The 21,520-nt window shown below is 35.0% G+C and overlaps 1 protein-coding gene across 1 annotated transcript in view; it reads right to left on the bottom strand.

The window, feature by feature from the left end:
* The window catches only part of TBC1D32 (TBC1 domain family member 32), a 210,699-nt gene that overhangs the window by 183,956 nt on the left and 5,223 nt on the right, over positions 1-21,520 (bottom strand). Inside the window, exons 3-6 of the mRNA XM_040627729.1 lie at positions 18,123-18,284; positions 14,262-14,439; positions 3,145-3,213; positions 959-1,084 (exon numbers count right to left, since the gene is read on the bottom strand). Of these exons, the coding sequence (XP_040483663.1) occupies positions 959-1,084; positions 3,145-3,213; positions 14,262-14,439; positions 18,123-18,284 (535 nt within the window). The remainder of the gene's footprint in view (positions 1-958; positions 1,085-3,144; positions 3,214-14,261; positions 14,440-18,122; positions 18,285-21,520) is intronic.

The raw sequence follows: 21,520 nt of genomic DNA on the forward strand, positions 1-21,520 counted from the left end.
CTTTTCTTCACTGACACATCAATTAAGAAAAGACCCTCTAAACCTAAATTTGCATTTAAATGTGAATATGGGATATAGGAGGATTTTTTTAATTCACATCACTGATATTACCAACATGATAACTATACTTTTTAATATAGTCTTACTCATGCAATAGTATTCCTGAGAAGGTATAGGAGAATCATTTTTTACATTCAATAATTTCTCTACTGACTTCATAATTTTTGGAATTTTCTCCATTTGCTTTATGATTCATCTCAATTATCTTCTTTTTTTTTTTTTTTTTAAAGATTTTATTTATTTATTTGACAGAGATAGAGACAGCCAGCGAGAGAGGGAACACAAGCAGGGGGAGTGGGAGAGGAAGAAGCAGGCTCATAGCGGAGGAGCCTGATGTGGGGCTCGATCCCATAACACCAGGATCACGCCCTGAGCCGAAGGCAGAGGCTTAACCGCTGTGCCACCCAGGCGCCCCCATCTCAATTATCTTCTAAACTTAGCTTTAGTTTACTTCTCTTTTTAAGCAAGTAAGCAATCTCTAAATAAACACTTAAATGCAGAAGGAAAATGCTTATGATTCAGTTAGAATAAATTCTAAACATTTTAAGTTCAAATTTTCATATGTCATGAATTCTTTCCAAAATGTTTTAAACAGTCTTTTAAAATATTTTTCTTAATTCAAAACAAAATACAAATACTTGGATATCCCTTTATAAGATAAAACAATGTACAAGATAACAGTCTACTATTATTTGGCAGTGAAGTGTGATATTGATCATACTGGGAATCTAATCATGAAATAGTAAGTTAATGCCTTTAAAGAAAATCTTCACAACTCAAAAGATGGAATTGAAATTCCATGAATATTAGAGCTACTATTAAAGAAAATAATTCCGATTGCTTGTAGAATGATGGGAAAACAAGTTAAAAAAATATATTTCTATAAGCACTTCCTTACACTAAACACAGGATCAGGATCTGAAAGAGATACTGTCAGTTTTTCACAGAGAGTTGTCCAATTTTCACAGTTCAAAACATCAGATGGCGGAGCTGAACATAACGTTTGCAAGGCTTCGTATCTCACCTATAATTTAAAAGATTTTTATTAATACCCAGCCACGAGAATACCACCAATACTCCAAATATTAAACATTGAAAAGCAGTCAAGATGATTGTTTTAAAAAGCCAACTGATGAAAATCAGAGGTCCTTTTATAAAACAATTTTTGAGAACTCATTTTTTTTTAACTAAGTGTTAGAAAAAAAATAGGTTGTTATTTTACATAAAGCAAAAATTAAAACCTAACTGTTGGCGATTCTAGGTCACATGTCTAAGTGAAAGAAGAAGGATGGTGGCCAAATCTGAATCATCAGAGTAAGGTTTTCCAATGGACGCATCTCACACATTGTGCCTACTTAAGTAGGAACCATAGGTGGTTCTAAAGTTTGAGGGCCTTAATTTTTAAAAAAGCCTAATATGCCCCGAGTGAAGCACTCCCATTCCAGAATATAGGAACAATCCTCACAAAATAATTAATTTGGACTAGTTTTTGATGCTATATCATATTTTCTGACCTTCTAACCACTGATGTAGAAAAAGTCAACACTGTGATGCAAAATTGAATGTCTGGATTTTCACAGAAAGCTTACTTCTTGCTCATTCTTTGCAAAATCGAATCAGAATTCACCGAAAACAGTATGACCCAAAGGACAGCAGTGAAAAATAGCTCTACTCCAATCATGAATGGAGCAAGGTTTCTCCCCCACCACTCTTCAACTAGTGAGTAATAACATGCTGATTTCAACCTGTTTCTCAAAATCTCGTTGTTTCCCCAGCTGAAATAACTGAAACCTAGTGATTTAAAAAGGGCAAGAGGTGGGGGGTGAAGGCAGGGGGTGAAGAAGCTAAGACCTTAGGAAACCAGACGCTATAAATCAGGGTATCAAGTTTTAGGTGAAAAAGAATACACATGAACTTTAAAGTATCTATATATTCATATGAAAGAAGAACTCCTAAATACAACTATATTTGTGATAGGGACTGGGGAACTTTGGAGAGATTTTAGAAACATTAAGTATTTTCTCCTTTTCAGTTAATTTTTAGGACAAAATCCCATTAAGAATTTATTATTTGCAGAAGTACAATAAAAGTTTCTGAACAAGTATAGATTTCCAAGTAATCCACTTAAACTGAAGACACTAAGATTGTTATCATATAAAAGTCAAGTCCCATTTCTAATATCTTTTGAAACATTTATTAAGAATCCAGAAATTAAATCAGAATGTGAAATGCTAAAAATTATTGTGATAAAAAAATCAGTGGGAGTAAATCATAACTATTCATTTAGTTTAAAAAGAAAAGTTGCAGGGTGGCTGGGTGGCTAAGTCGGTTAAGCATCATCTGCCTTTGGCTCAGGTCATGATCCCAGCATCCTGGAATCAAGCCCTGTGCCGGGCTCCCTGCTCAGTGGAGAGCCTGCTTCTCCCTCTCCCTTTGCCCCTTGCGTTCTCTCTATCTCAAATAAATAAAATCTTTAAAAAATAAAATAAAATAAAATAATAAAATAAAAATGTTGAAAAACATTTCAAAAACTGAAACCAACTAGCAAGATATACACAAAAGTCTTAGGTACTTAAAATCCTATTTTTTATTTCAGACTGACTTAATGAAATAAGACTTGATGAACAGTAATTTATATAATCTTAAAATATAAACAGGCACAATTCAATAGACCTGCTTCTTTAAAATCCTTTTTCTAATAAATGAACGCATATGTCAAAGTTGGTCACATTTTCCAGAAGTAGAAAGAAGATTAAATGAAGATCGTTTTTCTTCAAGGAAATCACTAAAATATCACATACAAAGCAACGGTGAAAAAACAGTTTGGGAAACAACTGCTTATAATTTTATCCCTTCAAAACTGAAACTAGACATAAAAATTTCCTCCTACAAACCATGACAATTGTCTGACAGCTTCCCTTACTCTGTGACCTTTCATTTCAAGACTGGAAAGTCTAGCAGGGACATCAGTCTAGGAGCACCATGATAATAAAGGCCTATCTTGAAGAGAAACAGTCCAGCTGCTACTGATTATAATCTCATATATATACCTGACTGAACTTAACAGCTATCCTTTAAACTTACCTCTTTAGGTTGCCCAGGATCCAACTGGTCTAAAATCAATTGTAATTTTCCTTGACAAAATTTGTAACTCTGTAACACAATTGACAGAACATTCATTTAGTAGACTTTTTAGAAGTACTGCTATAAATTATTTTTTAATATAATTGCAAGCACAAAATGCATTCTGAGCAAGAAAAGAGAGTGATCTATTCTGAACTGGCAGAAAACTTAGAATTTGTTTCCCAAGTCATTTAAATGGGAACTGAAGTCTCAGGAGAACAGTGTACTTCATTTATATGAAAAATATTATTATTTGCCGAGCAACTGCAATATATATTACATTATAAGATTCAAAAGATGTAAAGCAAAAATTTTTTGTACCCAGAAATGTGAGATGAACGAAACAGAAAGATAAAACAAAACAAGAAGGCACTAATGGTACCCTAGGCATAGCTATGATGCTGCTTGAACATTTTTGTCCCCTTATCTTTCCTGTACTCTTCCTTAGCCCTTCTCCATGCCTCCTCTTTGTTGAAAAAATTTCTGAGATAAAAGCCTCTATCTAGAGAAAAGTTTATAGTAGACCATTAGCTATCTTGGAAAATAGTTTGCTGTTTTAGAAATAGCAAATTCTTGCTAAAGGCAGTTTAAATATGACTAACACCTAAAATAACCATCTAAAAATAAAACTGCCATTAGAATAATAGATATCATTTATTACCTTTTATGTAACAAGCCCTATATGATCTCAATTCACAATGACTGAAATACGAGAAGTATGAAAACTAAGGTTAAGTAACTTCTCCAAGTCACCCTGCTATCAGAACTCAGATTCCCATCCGCATTTTTACTACCTATAGTCTTTCCTGAGGTGTTCTCATCCAGTTCTTTAAGTACACCACGATGACTCAAATTTCCATCAGTCACTTCACCTCCAAAGTTATATATAATTATCCTTTCAACATTTCCATTTGGATGCCTAATAGGCATCTCAAATTTAACAAGTCCAAGACAGAATTCTCGATTTTTTTCCAAATCTGCTCTTCCCTCAAACTTCTCCATCCTCCTAAATGACACTACCAACCATCCAGATTTTTCACTTAGATCAAAAATAGGGGTCAATGTTGCCTCTTCACTTTCTCTTATTTCCTATACCTAATATTATTAAGTCCATAAGATAACCCCCAAGTTCCACGTCTTAACGCCAACTGCCCCATACTTCCCTGCTAAAATGTTAAATCAAGGCACCATCAACTGTAGCCTAGACTCCTTCAATTCATACTAACTGGTCTCCTTGCTTGTACTCTTAAATCCCATCCCACTTCACCCTACCATCCACTCATTTTCCAGCAACAGTCAGATGGAGCATCTCAAAGTTATAAATCAAATCTCTCCATGTCCCTTACTTCAATCCCACAAAGAAACTTTCCACATTACTCAGAATTTAGGAGATTACTTACATGATCTGGGCCCCTAATTTTCTAACACACTCTCCTACAATTCTTCCCTCTGCCATCCAGACTTCAGTCACACTGGCCTTTTATCCCCATCCCTGGAAGACACCATGCTCGCTCTAGCTTCAGAACCTTTGCCATCGCCATTCCTCCTGCCTGGCAATGCTCTTCCTCCAGAGTTTTGCATGGCTGCCCTATGATTGCTTAGAATTTGGTCTTTTTCACTATAGTATACCCAATACCTGAATTAGTGCCTCATACAGAGTAGTCACTTGATACACATTAGTTTAATACATAACTGATTATAAAGTGAGTCTTCCCACAATGTTACATTGTCCGTAGCAATACAGACCACATATAAGCACTCTATAAAAAACCCAAAACAGCCTGATATTCCATTTCTTAAAGGAAAGTTTTACTGAGTTTTACTCCTTTCTAAAAGTACATAGTTGAACTGCTAAAGACTCTGTACATGCTACTTTTCAAAATTAAAATCACTATATGTTAAATAGACCTTTAGTTTTAAATTGTTATATTATAGTTAAAATACTAAAATTTATGAATACTAACAATAAATGTAAGTGTATGAATGCAGCAGTCTTGCCAAATAGAAAAAAACATAGATAATATAAAATATCTTAAATAGTATATATAAGCATATGTACTTACACGCATTTGTGATACACACATAATGCATATATGTACATACAGAAATACATACACACATGCATATAAGTGTACTAAAATACATATAAAGTATATATGTACTCATTCTGTTCTATTGCTAGACAAGCTTTCTCCCCCCTTTAGCATGGCCCTTTTGCCCTCTTATAAACTTGATTTCTTCTGATCCTTCCACTTCCATCATGACTTTTACCAGATCATTATTTAGGTTCTAAAATGTCCTGCCATCCAACTTAACTAAAAATAAGTATGATGTCAAGGACGTGAATCTTAATTGGACAGATGAAGTTTCAAATTCCGGCTCAATCTTCAACGAGTTATGTGACCTTGGAGTCTTGAACCCCATCCTCAGTTTTCACATCTATCTCCCAGTATCACTGGGAAGAATTAAACAGGAAAATTGTAAAGTCTTTTGCTTTGTTGTTATAAAATTTTAAAGTTTGAAGTAAATTTCCTGTTTCTCAGGACATTTTCTATGAGAATATATAAAATAACTGACTCTACCTACCAACTACCTATTCAAGATCAAGCAATCGAAAGATTTAATTCATTGATTTCCATAGATTTCCCATTCTAATCCAACCTCTTTCCCAATATAGAGGCATGTTCTACAACAGCCCTGATAAATGGGGTGCCAGACATTGTTCGAACATTTTCAACTACAGCCAGTTCATATGTGGTGAAGCAACCAATATTATATCACAGCAGCAGTCAAAAATGTAATACATAAATCTTAACAAAATTAATTTACTTAAATGCTCCCCTTGACAAAGGCTTTGTTTTCTAATCTTAGGTGAGATACTCTAGGCAAGCAACCCTTGGTCTCTGAAAAGAGTTTTGCCTTTTATTTCACAAAAATGATCAAGGTTAATCAATATGATGATCCTTCAATTTACCTCCTCTTCCCCCCCAATATTATTCTGTGGTGAACTCTTAACCAAATTCAAAGATCTTTTCTTAGTCCTCAGCACTGACTTCTCTCTGGCCTTCATTACAGCTAGTTAACCATCACTTCCACCTTGAAATTCATTCCCCATTAAGCTCCTACCCAGTGTACTGTGGTTTGGTACCTTCTTTACTGACTCATCCTTTAGTCTCCCCTGGCCCTCTGAAAATGTGTTTCCTAAGGTCTCACCTATTTAGGTGAGCCCAACCTTTCTACCAAGTGAATCCTGCATTTTCAACCACTTGCTACACCACTGGTATTGAATACCTTACTCGTATGTGATGTTTAAAATCTTAAAAAAAAAAAAAAAAAAAAGAACTCCCCATATTCTTCTCCACACCTAACCTTTCTCCCTGATCCCAGGCATGGTTTATAAAACCATGGTCTTCCTACCACCTCAGCTTGCCATAGCTAGACTTTTGACTCTATTCCCACGCTGTCCTACTTCCCCCAAAACACTTCAATAATTACGTTTAATGATGATACCTCTGTAATAATTCTCACATCAGTCCCTATTTAATTCTACAAAGCCTCCTCAGTTCGGGCCTTCTTCTTACTTCAACTATCACAATAGCCTTCTAACTTCTCTCCCTACATCTGCTTTCTCACCTGCTCATGCCCTTCTGCACACAATTACCAGTTAAATCTCCCCAACACACTTTTCTGTCCAGAAACCTAAAATGATTTTCCTTTACTTACAAAACAATCCAATTTAGCTTTTGAATGCATTTATTTATTCCTCATGTATTTATTTGACATCTACTATGTTTCAAATACCTACTACATAACATACCAGGCACTAGAATTTTATAGCTAGGAACAATAATTAAGATCTAATCCTTGCCCCATAATTTGGCCTTAATCTACCCTTCCAATTTACTCCCCACAAACTCTGCTCTAACCCTTCACATAAACAATAGGTTTATGACACCATGTCATAAACCCAATAGGCCACATTCTTTGTTGATTTAAAGCTTTTGTGCATTCCCTTGTTTGATATACTTTCTTCTATAGCTCTTTGATAGTTTTAGTTATAAAGACTCTTCTTTAGGTTTCCCAGAATGCATTACTTCTACCCTACAACTCTGTTATTTGTGTACGCAATGTCTCCACAATCTCAAGTAAGCTCCTTGAAGAAATAATGTACACCTGATTAATCTTTTCAGTTTGGCAGTGCCTATCACAAAATATTGCACATAGAATATGCCCAATACATATTTGTTGGGTGAACAGACAACCGAAGAGTTGAAATCCCTCAATTCGGGGCGCCTGGGTGGCACAGTGGTTGAGCGTCTGCCTTCGGCTCAGGGCGTGATCCCGGCGTTATGGGATCGAGCCCCGCATCGGGCTCCTCCACTATGAGCCTGCTTCTTCCTCTCCCACTCCCTCTGCTTGTGTTCCCTCTCTCGCTGGCTGTCTCTATCTCTGTCGAATAAATAAATAAAATCTTAAAAAAAAAAAAAAAGAAAAGAAAAAGAAATCCCTCAATTCTACCATATTTGCCTTTTCTCCCAGATTTAAAATACATATTAGAAACCAACTCTTGGCTTCAGGTCAGGTCATAGTCTCAGGGTTGGGAGATCAAGCCCCATGTTGGGTTCTGTGCTCAGCATGGAGTCTGCTTGAGATTCTTTCTTCCTTTCTCTCTCTGCTCCTCACACTTGTGCCCGTGTGTGAGCGTGCATGCTCTCTAAAATAGTTAAATAAATCTTTTTTTTAAAGATTTTATTTATTAATTTGATATAGAGAGACAGCCAGCGAAAGAGGGAACACAAGCAGGGGGAGTGGGAGAGGAAAAAGCAGGCTCCTACTGGAGGGGCTTGATCCCAAAACGCTGGGATCACACCTTGAGCGGAAGGCAGACGCTTAATGACTGTGCCACCCAGGCGCCCCTAAAATAAATAAATAAATCTTGAAAAAAAAAAAAAAAAACAGAAAGCATAGCCTCTAATAGTTATCTGATTGGAGCAGCATCATTAATCTACTTCCCTTTAATTATTTATCATTTAATTATTAATTCTGTTCATTATCTTCTTAAACATAGTATATACTACTCTTTAAAGTGGTATTTAAGCAAAGAGAATATTTTGTTACACAAGACATCAGAATGAACCTATTATCTGCCTTAAAGGTTACCTATTTTTTTTTAAGGTCTATGTGTTATTGTGTATCAGTGGATTGACATAAATTTCCATAGCAACCAAGTAATAACTTCTTTAACTAGAGCAAGTAGGTAGTGCATCCTATGTAATACAGATTTGTTAAGATTTTTCAACAGTTCTAGATATTTCTTAGATTGAAAATTCCTGAGTACAGTGGTATCTGCCAACTTGATCTGTAAAGCAATGCAAGACAGATCTGTTGTTGATATCAATATAGGTAGATACTTCTAAAAGGAAGTTTTTTTAAACATATTTACATATGTTAAAGCATAGGCTAAGCAAATAATTTCTGAGCACATTCTAAGGAGAAAGAGCAAGAAACAGAATTGAATTATAATCTAAAATGTATCTAGTCTTCTACAGGATCATATAGGTCTTAATTAAAGGTATTTATATGCTAAAATAAGATTGGGATATATTTCTGTCAAATGCACTTTATTACGGATTGCAAACATTCTTTAATTTTTGGTAACCGATATCACACTTTATTACAACACATACTAAATAATATTCACATTATTCAATGACTACACTTAAACAAAATCAAACTACCCTCAAAATTAATTTACCCTAGAAATCTCCAAATGTTTGATTTGTAAACTGTATAAACCATTAAAATACAACCAAAGACAGACAACTATTACTGTTGTTTCACCAATATAGCTATGGGAAATAAGAAATTTATAAATATTGAACCTAATGACACTTCAGGCTTTAATGTCTAAATGCACAAGTTCTTTCCTATTCTAAAAAAAAAGAAAGAAACATCACCCAATGAAGATAAACAGGACAAGAGCAAACACTTAGTGCTTACTATGTGCCAGGTAGTGTTCAAAATGCTTTACACACATTAAATCATTAAGTCCACAAAACAACCCTATAAGGTAGGTTCTATTACTATTTCCACTATAACAGATAAGAAAACTGAGGCATTGAGAGAAAAAGCCAAGGTCCACAACTCATCAATGGCAGAGCCAGACTTAATTTCAGACTGGTTTGTTTCCAAGATTTGGAATGAATTAGCTTCCTGTAGAACACCTTTTTCAAATTTTAGTGCTCTAGAACTTTTTAAATTATGCACCCACCTTTCATAATGCCTTAAATACAGAACAAAGTTACTAATTCAAAACAAAAACAATGTTTTAAAAACATTTACAAAAGATAAATTGTTTCTTAATTTCCTATGGTTTAATTATGTTTTTTTTAAAAAAAAGATTTTATTTATTTATTCAACAGAGACAGAGACAGCCAGCGAGAGAGGGAACACAAGCAGGGGGAGTGGGAGAGGAAGAAGCAGGCTCACAGCGGAGTAGCCTGATGTGGGGCTCGATCCCATAATGCCGGGATCACGCCCTGAGCCGAAGGCAGACGCTTAACCGCTGTGCCACCCAGGCAACCCTAATTATGTTTTAACAAGAAAGCTTTCACTTTAAAAGTGCTACACTGAGAGAAATAACAAAAATCTATTAATATTTTAAAGTCTAAAGAAACTTTAGGTAGTCACAAAAAAGAAATTTAGCACCGGTAATCAAAGAAATTAGTTTTTCTGGTGTCAAATTGTCTCAAGAGAGAACTATTAAAGCAAGCAAGCAAAAAAGTTCACACTTGCACCCACCCAATTCTTTTCCCCAGCAAACCACCTACCTCCAGCCTCACACAAGGAAGCTGCATTATCAATGCTATGATCTTCATTTTCTCTAGTCTCAGCTACCTTTCCCTCTCACTTCTACATTTAAGACTTTAGGTTCCTATCTTTTTTTGCTTATAAAAGAAGAATAATCAAAATCTGATGACTTGAGGGTAGCTAGAGATGGAAGAACTTCTGAAGTATGGTTTGGGCTGTGGCTATCCTACCATTCTCTGGCTGATATTGCTTAAAAGAGAGGAGAATCTTATAATCCATCAGCCGTAGTATGATATCCTCAAAGCAGAATTCCTCACCAAAAAGAGCAACTGCAAAAGCTTTGAAGATTTTAGGGATTCCAGAAAATGGGTTGAACTCAAATAACTTTTAAGGTTTGAAGAGTTAGGATAAAACATACACTAGGGATGTTGAAAGCAAATACTCTGAAAGACAGGGGAAACACCCAATAAAGGAAAAAAACTAGTCAAGAAAATTCTTAGTGAAAGAATTCAAAGCCTAGCAAAAGATGGGGTTCAGATTGTTCCCAGGAGACAATTCAAACACAAAGTCAAAGGAATAGTATCTTCTTTTCTATGAAGTAAGAAACCGGAAAGACCAGCCCTGGCCTTTGTGGAGAAGACAGGTGAACTAGCAAGGACGGTGGCACTAGATAAGTTTCCTACTTAAAACAACACAAATTTATTATCTTACAGTTCTGGAAGTCAGAAATCTAAAACATAACAGCAGGGTTGTGTTCCTTCTGCAGACTCTGGCGCAGAATCCATTTCCTTATTCCCAGCCTCTAAAGATGCCTGCAGTCTCCTTAGTTCATAGGCCTCCTTCCATCTCCAAGGCCAACAATCCCCTCACTCCAACCTCTACTTCAGCCTACCTACACGGTACCTTCTCTGACTCTGACCCTCCTGAGTTGCTCTTATACAGACACTTGTGATTACATCTGACTCACCTAGGTGAGAATAGCCTCCCCATCTAAAAATCCTTAATCACATTAACAAAGACCCCTGTGCCATGTAAACCAACAGGTTCACAGGTTTTGGAGATTCAGACACACAAGATATCTTCAAGGGGTCCATTCTTCTGCCGACCGTAGATACCAAAAGATGGGTTTCAAAGAGAGGCTGTCTTGAAAGCAAAGAAACAGTAAACGCCTTAAATAAGTTAACACAATGCAAGAAAAACAGGTTACTGCTATCCTGAACTCATCTCCTCCATATAAAGTGTGCACCTTGGCATTCCTTTGGAACACACTGAAATAGTTTGCACACTATAAAACAGCCAAATGCCTGTGCTGTATTACACCGAATACTGCCAAGGAAGAGGAAGACAGAAAAACTGCAATAGGAAAGCTTATGAATTTTAAAAGCTTAATGTACATTAGAGGTAATCCTCTTACTTCCCAGCTGTAGAAAACAACTCAGAGAAGCTCAGTTAAAAACCATACAGGACCACAGCTGAGAAATTTTCTATTTTAATATGTCTCTGAATGGCACCCATTCCAGCACATCTTTTAAGAGATGAAAGCTAACATGTATAGAGCAGCAGCAACAGTTCTAAGGACTTGATATACATTAACTCAGTCAATATTCTCAAAAACCATACCAGGTAAGTGGCAGTATCATTGCCATTTTACAAATGAGAAACACCATGGCACATGGAAGTTAAGACATGTGTCCAGGGTCACATGGCTAGTAAGCGGTGGAACTGAGATCTGAACCTAAGCAGTCTCCACGTAGTGTAGTATGAAACAAAGACTTCGGAAGGAGAGAGACCAGGCTTAAATTCACGGTTCACTCCTAACTAGCAATATGAGTTTGGGCAAATAACTTACCTATTATTGTAAGCCTCACTTTTTTTCTGTAAAGTGGACTAGAAACACCTATAGTGAATATAAAGTCAAGTACAGTCTATAAGTACCAATATATGGCAGAAATCTCAATAAAAGACAGCTAATAGTATTATTTTTATCTTTCTAGCATTATTTTGCAGTGACTTTTTTCAAGGTTTAATCACAATACCAAATTCTTTTAGTGCTCTGCTCACAATTATAGTAAAAACCAATCTCTCTTCTTTATTCTTTAATATCCTCAAATGTACACCAAGAGTGCCCAAGGCCAATTATGTCCTAAGTTTTTCAATAATGGGCCACAAATCCATATATAATCAGGCTGCAATTGTTAAAATAATAACAATGAAATAAAGCGTATCTATTCACAAAATACAAGTTTTCTACCAATATCAAAACAGCAGCATCAGAATTATTTACTCAATGTTATTCATACAATTCAGACAGATTTTTCTAAGCCCAGAGCAAATAACTAATCAATGGTGAAACCATTATTAACAACATCAGTATTTAACAGAATGAGTGACTGACATATCTTCAGAGACCCTTTCAACTTCTGAACATAGTAATTCAGCCTCTCTTAGGTCAGTTACATGTAAAAGAGTCTCTTTTCACTAAGCAAAGGCACATCAAACATCTACTGGAGTTTGATCACACTGAAAGAGCTTTCAAGGTACTTCTGGCATTCATATGTTTTTTTCCCAAAGTCCAGGGATCCCATGCCTTGTGGATGGACACAGTCCCCTTTCGACTCAATTAGAGCCTTCTGAAACAAAGTCATATGCATAGGACAGACACTTGAAAACGCAGATATATCCTATGGGCATCCCAAAAGAAACCATATAAACTTAAAGTCTGATTCCTTCTCAAGAATAAAACCAAAAAAAAAAAAATAAAAAACAAGAACATCTTCTGAAAGTTTGACCCCGTTTCTACCAAAGCTTTGAATGTCTTAAAAAACCTATGATTCTAGGACTGGAAATAACTTAGTATTTCAGATTAACACCTCTTGACTGCTAGCTAATCAATCAACCCTACGTGGTCTGAACACTTGGACTTCTTAGAACAAATAACAACGCTTCATTTTTTTTTTCTCTTGTTCAATTTCAGTGTAAACAGATGGTTCATCAAATAACTAAGGAAGTATAATCCTGTGAGCACCCAGAGTCCTAAAGTTGGGTTCTTCTGTGCCTTCCTTAATCTGAAGAAGCAGTTCCATAAACCTACTGAATAAAACTAAACTAAAATCTCCATAACCCAGCTTCTTCCAAAGAGTCCATCAACAAGGAAATATTAAGGGCTACAAGGTGAAAAAAATTCAGTCTTTACCATTTCCTCCATCACATCAGAAAATAAACCTGACTCATAAAATTCAAAACTTAGCACAATCTCTTCTGGGCAGAGCAACTTTTAAGTTCTGCTTTCATGACTTCCAAACACTTTTCCTTCATAAGTGCAGTCTCAACTGTGACCAATATGTGTGACTTTTTCACATTTCACCCAAACTCCCAAATCCCTTTTTGGTATATGGTTAGGGTCTGTTATAGCTATGTACCCAAGTTAGCACTAATTAGGTGAAAATGTTTCATTAGAAACATCGGGTAGGATCCACACAAAGGTCAGAAAAACTCCATTTGGCCTGGAAGTTTCTGTGGAGAAGTTGATGGTACATGCATATAAGGCTCTAGTCTAACTAGTCTCCCTTGTCTTCTGTTAGGACTAATCTAACCTGTGGCCCTTCTGCTAGCTCTGCTCTAGCCAAATGACAAGGATTCCAATAACCTGAAAGAGGAAAATGTAAAACCTCAAATCACTTGATGTCAAAAAGAAGCAGCTTAATGTTTCTTGTTCTTTTGTTTTGTTTTTTGTTTTGTTTTTTATTTAAATTCAATTAGCCAACATACACTACATCATTAGTTTCTGATGTAGTGTTCAATGACTCATCAGTTGCAGTTCAATGACTCACCCAGTGCTCATCATGTTTTAAAACAATTCACAGTGACCTTCATCTCAGAAGATAAGGGAAATGTTTTATCTCCATATCTCATTTATAATGTAGTTACACTTTGATTAATAAAAATCAATTGGGAATAAGATGTTTTGCTTAACTAAAGCTTAAGGAGATTTGTTTCGAGTGTTATTTTTTTTTAAAAATCCAAAATCAATTAGTTTATTTCCATACCTCATTAAGATTTCTCAGATATAATGTAATCATTCACTGAACATATAATTCTAGAAGATGTTATTTCATGTATTCAATCTTTAAGATTAGGTAATTTTATTATTTTTCTTCTGAATCTTAAAACCGGAAAGCAGAAAAAAAATCTGGCTAACAAAGAATATATTAAAGTTACTGATTATTAAATACCATTTCAAGACATAGATACAAAATGAAACAACACACCTGATTGAATGATGAATCACTATCAGAGCAATTATCTGTGCAGTAACTGTTGCTTTTCTCCTTCTGGATTTTTTTCTGCCTCTCTTGACTTCGCATCTCATCTTCCTCAAATTTGTTAATCATAGATTCCACCACTACCATCATGATATTCTTCAGGGAATGCATCATTTCTTTGTATCTTTAAATTCAAAACAGTCTTGGTAAGAGAAAGATTATCAGCACAAATTAAAACACTCAGCTAAATTAAACGATCTTATTTTTTTCTGTAGAGTCCCTTTAAGAGCACAGTTCTAAAAGGAAAAAATATAAGTCAGTTTTTCTTAAAGAACAAGTGGCACAATGGAATTCACACAACAGGAATAAAAATTAAGAATTCCAAAACGTGCATTATTTCCCAGGTTTCTTCATCTGATTACACGGACCAAGGTAGTAAAATTAACACAGTCTAAGGCAAAATGTTCCAATGGCATGGATACCAGTACTCCACAACAGTCAACTGCTAATAGCATTCTACCAGAACAGTCTATCTTACATGTCACTTTTATTCCTTGTTTATTTCTATATCCTTGTCTATTCTCCTCCCTTCCTCTATTTTCTTTCCTTCCCTTCTTTCCTGCCTATCTTTATAGGCACCCACAGGCACCATTCAGACCTAAATAAGAATTAAGCTATCAGTGGGTCCTTTGAAACAGGGCTAAAGAACCCACTGTCAGAGATGTTAAGAAAGGGATTCCTGAAATTGGTAGGAGTTGAACGAGACAGCTTCTAAATCCCTTTTAACTCCAGTCTTAGAAAGAGGGGTATCTGGTGGCTCAGTTGGTTACACGTCCAACTCTTGATTTAGGCCCAGTCATGATCTCAGGATCATGAGATTGAGCCCTGCAAGGCCGCTTAAGATTCTCTCTCTCCCTCTCCCTCTGCACCCCCCCCAATTCACGCACATGCTCTTTCTCTAAAAAATAAATAAAATCTAAATAAATAAAGTCTCAAAAAGAACTTATAAAGTTCTCCACTCATTATGTACAAACTCTAAGGCATCCATATTAATATTAGATTGAGATACCAAAAAGCCTAGAAATAGAATTGTAGAGCTAGATGAAACTATTAAAAAAAAAAAATCTAATCTAGCCTTTTATTTTACAAATGAGGACTATGTGTCCTGGACCACTGAAATTTCTATATTTAAAACAGAAAGGCATAAAGATTTAAATAAACATAGTGAATAAAGTACTAAATTTGGAATCAGAAACCCTGGATTATAATCCTGCCTACTTTACCTACCAGCTTTGTCATCATAAATAAGTTTCATTTTCTCAATTATAAAATGAGATAAAAAGAATACAATCTAGCTGACCTATTTCACACAGCTATAGTAAGACATAAGAGTATGTATCTGAAAGTTCTTTATAAATAGGAAGCATGAAACATATATTATCACTTTGTAATAAAAATACATTAGGAAAATAAGCAAAGAAACTTCCCTTTCTTTATATTTCTGGTAAATGAGTCATTGTAACTCCAAAAATCTGAGGAAGGATAGGTAAGTTACTCTCATAAAAACAATAAAACCATGCTGGGATTTTGGATAGAAATAGGAGGCTGAGATTTTTAAAGTTTAAAAGAATTTTAAAATACCTTTTAAATTACATGAAATAAATTATATATTACTAAATATATGTAATTCTATATATAACTTAACATATATTCTCATATATTTAATATGATTTAGCAATATATAATTTATATGATATATAACTAGAAGCAAACACAAAACTATTAAAAGAAGATGAGAATAGTTAGGACCAATGCAGGAGGAAAACACATACAGAAGAGAACTTTTTGTGTTTTCTCACAATTTCTGGTGCTTTAAAAATACATAAATAAACTATGTACTAAATTTGCTTCTAGTGAGAAAAAGTCCAGGGAAGATCCAAGTTTAAGGTAAGGGGATATAAAGAGCAAGAAGGAATCCTAGGACACTCATCCGACAAACTGGCAAAGTATCTATAGGATAATGGAAACAAAAGGCTGCAGCTTTCTCCTCTACACATTCTCAGCAGCAAGAAACAGGGAAGCATAACAATGCCTTGGTAGCAATCAAAAGCTCTCCATCAAAAGCTGCTCTCTTCTTCCACAGTAATTGTATTATAACTGGACACAGGCCTAAACTACAGTCCCAGACTCCTCTATAGTTAGGTATAGCCATGTAAACAACACAAAGTCCTTTCCCCTTATAATTTACAATACAGTAATTTAATAAATGAATATAAAGGTAAGAATCTCAATGATTAAGGGTAATTAAAATCCACAGAAAATCTGTAAGTTTCATCTTAGACATGTTTCCTCCAGACCTTTTTGAACACACCAACATGAATTCTTCCACAAGAAGTATCGGCACACTGTCCACAGAAAGAGATAAGAATAATAATTTTTACTTTTATCTTTTTTAAAGATTTTATTTTTAAGTAATCTCTCCATCCAACGAGGGGCTTGAACTCACAATCCCAAGATCAAGAGTCACATGCTCCATTGACTGAGCCAGCCAGACACCCCAAGAGTAATAATTTTTAAAATTAAAAAAAAAAAAAAGCCATAGAGCCAGACCCTCAATATCAAGAGTCAATAGTAGCCACTGCAGTTTTGAAAAAGCCAAAGAAAAACAAATACAGGATGGACTATAAACACCATTAAGACTCATTCAATACTCCAACAATTCAAAATAAGAAAAAGTTCTAAGAGGTAGTAAATTGAAACCACATCAATTAATAATGAAAATCTACATGGTAAGTAGTTGCACTTACATATATAAGGAATATATGATAGACCCTACAAATGAATTCTTCTATCTGTAAACCTCTATTTAAAAAATATCAAAATGTTTAAGAAAATAATTTCTAATTATTACAGTAAAAATGCTGTTAATAGAGGTACTACCGCCTAATCATTAGTCCTAAATAATTTCTGAATCTCACACACACACACAAGAAAAAAATAATACTCTGCGCAACTTAAAATCTTTCATCTATGACTCACAAAGCAGAAGACAAACATTCATTAAGATATTGAACACCTTTGTGAGATCACTATCATTGTTCTAGTGGATAAATTAAAACACCAGAAAATTAAATGGCTTACTCAGAGATAAAAAAAATTCCTAACATTCCCATATAAAACTTTTCTCTTTTTTTTTTTTAAGATTTTTTAATTTATTTATTTGACAGAGATAGACAGCCAGCAAGAGAGGGAACACAAGCAGGGGGAGTGGGAGAGGAAGAAGCAGGCTCCCAGCAGAGGAGCCCGATGTGGGACTCGATCCCGGAACACCAGGATCACGCCCTGAGCTTAAGGCAGCTGCCTAACGACTGCGCTACCCAGGCGCCCCAAAAATTTTCTCTTAGCATGAAAATGCTTTAATTTTCTGACTAATAAAATATTTTAGTACTCCTTTAAAATAAATTTATTAGTACTGCCAGAAATAGATTACTAGAAATTATATTACCCAAAGATGAACATGACTCTAGTTTGTGTTTTTTCTTCAAATCAAGAAATAAGAACTCTTGGGGTGTCTGGGCAGCTCAGTCTGTTAAGCAACTGCCTTCGGCTCAGGTCATGATCCCAGGGCCCTGAGATCAAGCCCTACATCGGGCTTCCCTCTGCCTGCTGCTCCCCCTGCTTGTATGCTCGCTCTCGCTATCTCTGTCTTTCTCTCTGAAAATAAATAAATAAAACCTTTAAAGAAATAAAATAAAATAAAATAAAATAAAATAAAATAAAATAAAACAAAATAAAACAAAATAAAACAAAATAAAACAAAATAAAACAAAATAAAACAAAATAAAATATTACTGTGGGCATACTCACTCTTTAGATTCCTGAGTTCTTTTAGTAACATGCTGTACAACTGTGTCATAGCCAGATTCCTCATCCTGATTCTGATCAGATGTCCATTTTTCCATTTCTTCTTCAATCATAGATCCCAAAGTATTACATATATGCTGTCGAAGATATTTCACAAATTCATAGCTAAAACAAATATTTAAAAAATAAATGAAGTAAATACCATGAACTCACTTACTAAACATATCCAGAAAAAATATTAGCACAGAAAGATTTATAAAATACTCAGATTTCTTACCCTAAACTAAGATTAAATTTCTCATCCCAAATCACGAAGCTAATCTCGAATGTTGTTGTTTTTTTCTGGGACATTGGCATTTTCTCCATTCCATGCCCACTCACTCCATCAATCCAGCCAGTCATCAACACTTGTTAACAATGCCTACACATCCCTTGGCTTCATCACTTCTCCTTTTTTCCACTTCTCTCTCTTTCTTGCTCTCAAATAAATAAATCTTTTAAAAAAATTCATAAACTGCTAATTCAGATTCACCTTAATCTAAAACTCTTGTCATTCCCACAATCCCACACTCTCCCAAAGATGGAAAAATTCCAAAAATGTTTAAGAAATAAAATAAGATGTTTGTAGTGCTCAATAGAGATTGGAAACAGAAATAAGTAAATGTAATACTCATATTTTTACCAACTGTGTATTATTTAAATTTCTTGCATTTAGGGAGGTAAATCTATTACATTGTATTTTCTCAAAATTGTAATTCACATATTAAATTTAAAAGGATAACTTACTTAAAAATTTATTTTAAGTTATTCATTGAATTTACTTTTAAATGTTTAATATTTATATTCAATGTTTGGCTAGTAACTTCTAAGATTTAAGAAAATAGGTATCTATTAACAGCAGAAGAGGAAAACAACATTATTTTGTAAACTTAATGACCTGCAATATTAGATCAAAATGACGAACACTAATTTTCAGAAATACTCCAAGAAAAACAAAGCCCAAAATTTACTGAATCATAGATCATAGAAAATAGCCTCTAATCATTTAAGCAGTTTTGGAATTTTTGCTGCTTCTGGTGATTCATCATCGCCTTATATTACTTGAAGATCTTCCCTTATACAAGCATAACTTCTCATCCATTTTAAATGTTGACTTATTTTTTAGTTTGTATATTTGTAATTATAAACCAAATCTTTGCCTATTCTACACAAAATGGCAAAAACTTGCACAGGCAAGAAGAATTCAAAGATTAAGGTTCCAAGAGAATCTTCTTAAGATGCTAATTGTTTAACATTTGACAGTCCCTATACTGCCTCCACAGAGGGACCGCTGGCTCTGAGATTAGAGTTGGCAGATGTGTGTGATGATATCTGAAGAGCCCAAAATATATGTGTTCACCACAACCATCCCACCACAACCAGAAACCCTCTAAAAAATCAGAATATCTGAAATCCCAATACCATAAATATATCATTGCTTTCTTTAAAATGTCCTTGTAAATAAAAAAGGATCCAGGAATAGACAATCCTTTCAGCCCAATCACTATGTCTTCACAGCCAGCCTCTTGCCACTGGGAAAACGAAAAGTGCAATTGGAAGAAAGTGCCAAGAGATGAAAGGTCTCCAAGAACAATCTTGATCCTCTTCACAATCCTGCCCTAGGCTAGTCAAACAGACAGGAGTTTTCCTTTACATCTCCGAAATACTCAGTAGGAAACAAAACATGGGGAAGCCTGACTTAATTCTCTGAAACTAAAGGAAGGGCCACTCTGAAGATGAATTCTACATCACATCATCAACATCTACAAATCAAGCAATTAGAAGAAATTAATATTTAACTGAGAAATATAACTTTTGTGTTTGCTTTGTTTGAAGCCCAAACTATAAGCAACAGAAATGATATTTTCATAACTAATGAAGTGAGGAAATATAGAACAAGCCCATTAACAAATGTATTCAAGGAAGTTAAGAGAAGGGGCACCTGGGTGGCTCAGTAGGTTAAGTGTCTGCCTTTGGCTCAGGTCATGATCTCAGGGTCCTGGGATCAGCCCCACATTGGGCTCCCTACTCAGCAGGGAGTCTGCTTCTTCCTGGGCCTCTGCCCCTCCCCCCTGCTCATGATCTGTTTCTCTCTCTCTCTAAAAAATAAAAATCTTTAAAAAAAAGAAAAGCTAAGAGAATACCATTCTAAAATAAAAGAAAACAAAAAAACAAAAAAAATCAAAGAAAAAAAACAAAAACCCCACTATTTAGCAGCATCTATAAACAGCAAATACACTGAGAAAAAGTTTAAACCTCCTCTTTGGGAACTTGAATAACCACATACTTTATTTCTAGTGGTATCATTTTTATCTATGACCATAGTAATATCTCCCAGAAGACACCATTCAAAATACTTCAAGGTTTTAGTTCATCTTCCAAAATAAATAAACCCAGGAACCCCAAAATTGAATATTGCCTAAAGGATTACTGCTCTCCTAAGAAAAAAGATCTCCAGGGAGGATAAGGCCCTCTGTCACGTGAGGGCTACCAGGCTCCCTATGGCCCTTTGGATGCTCTACTGACTCACTGATCATTGGAAGATTCAAATTAGTAAACAGTCATTTTTGCAAGTGGACCCTTCTCCTTTTTGGGTAAGAAAAATCCAAAGCTTCAAATTCTCATTTGACAATTCACTTTGTGTTGGTTCTTTTACCATCTGAATTCACTGCAATGTCCCATAAAATCCTACAAGGAATGCTGTTTTCTATAGTGGTGTCCAGAATAGAATATTATTGTTGCTATGGGCTGGGAGAAACACTTCTATAAAATCAAGTACTGTGTTGCCTTCATTGTAATCCTCATAGTACTGGAGCCATCCAATTGCTCCTATGAAGTCTACAACTAATCCAAAAGATTGATGATAACTACAGCTCTTTAAATCAACCCATTACCTCATTTTTAGAAATTATTCTGGAGGTGTAGCAATATTCTTAAGATCGTACCAGGGGTAGTAGACAGGTAAAGTCAAGTCAGCCACGTGTAACGGAGAAAAGGACAAAGGCCGGGGAAAAATAAAAGGACATGTTTCAGCTAAAAGAGCTTCTACATGGCTTTAGCCACTTGTTGCCATTTAGGAAATTAGCCTAATGTTGACTTTTCAATGTTTTAAGGAAAGCCAGAAAACTATTTTATGTGCCATCTCCCAATTTTTAAATGTTGCTTTTTTTTTTTTAAAACAAAGACAAAGAAACACATCCACAGACCAAATATGGCCTACAGAATTCCAGTTTGACCTTTCAACATCCACTCACTCCAAGCATTATAAAACCCTGACCACTAAAAATACTGGTGAATCACCTCTGTTTAAAATTTCTATTTAAGAAATATAAAACTTCCCTCAAAAAAAATGTACATACTTA

This window comes from Ursus maritimus, unplaced genomic scaffold (genome assembly GCF_017311325.1).
Source record: "Ursus maritimus isolate PB19 unplaced genomic scaffold, ASM1731132v1 scaffold_13, whole genome shotgun sequence".
NCBI lineage: Eukaryota > Metazoa > Chordata > Mammalia > Carnivora > Ursidae > Ursus > Ursus maritimus.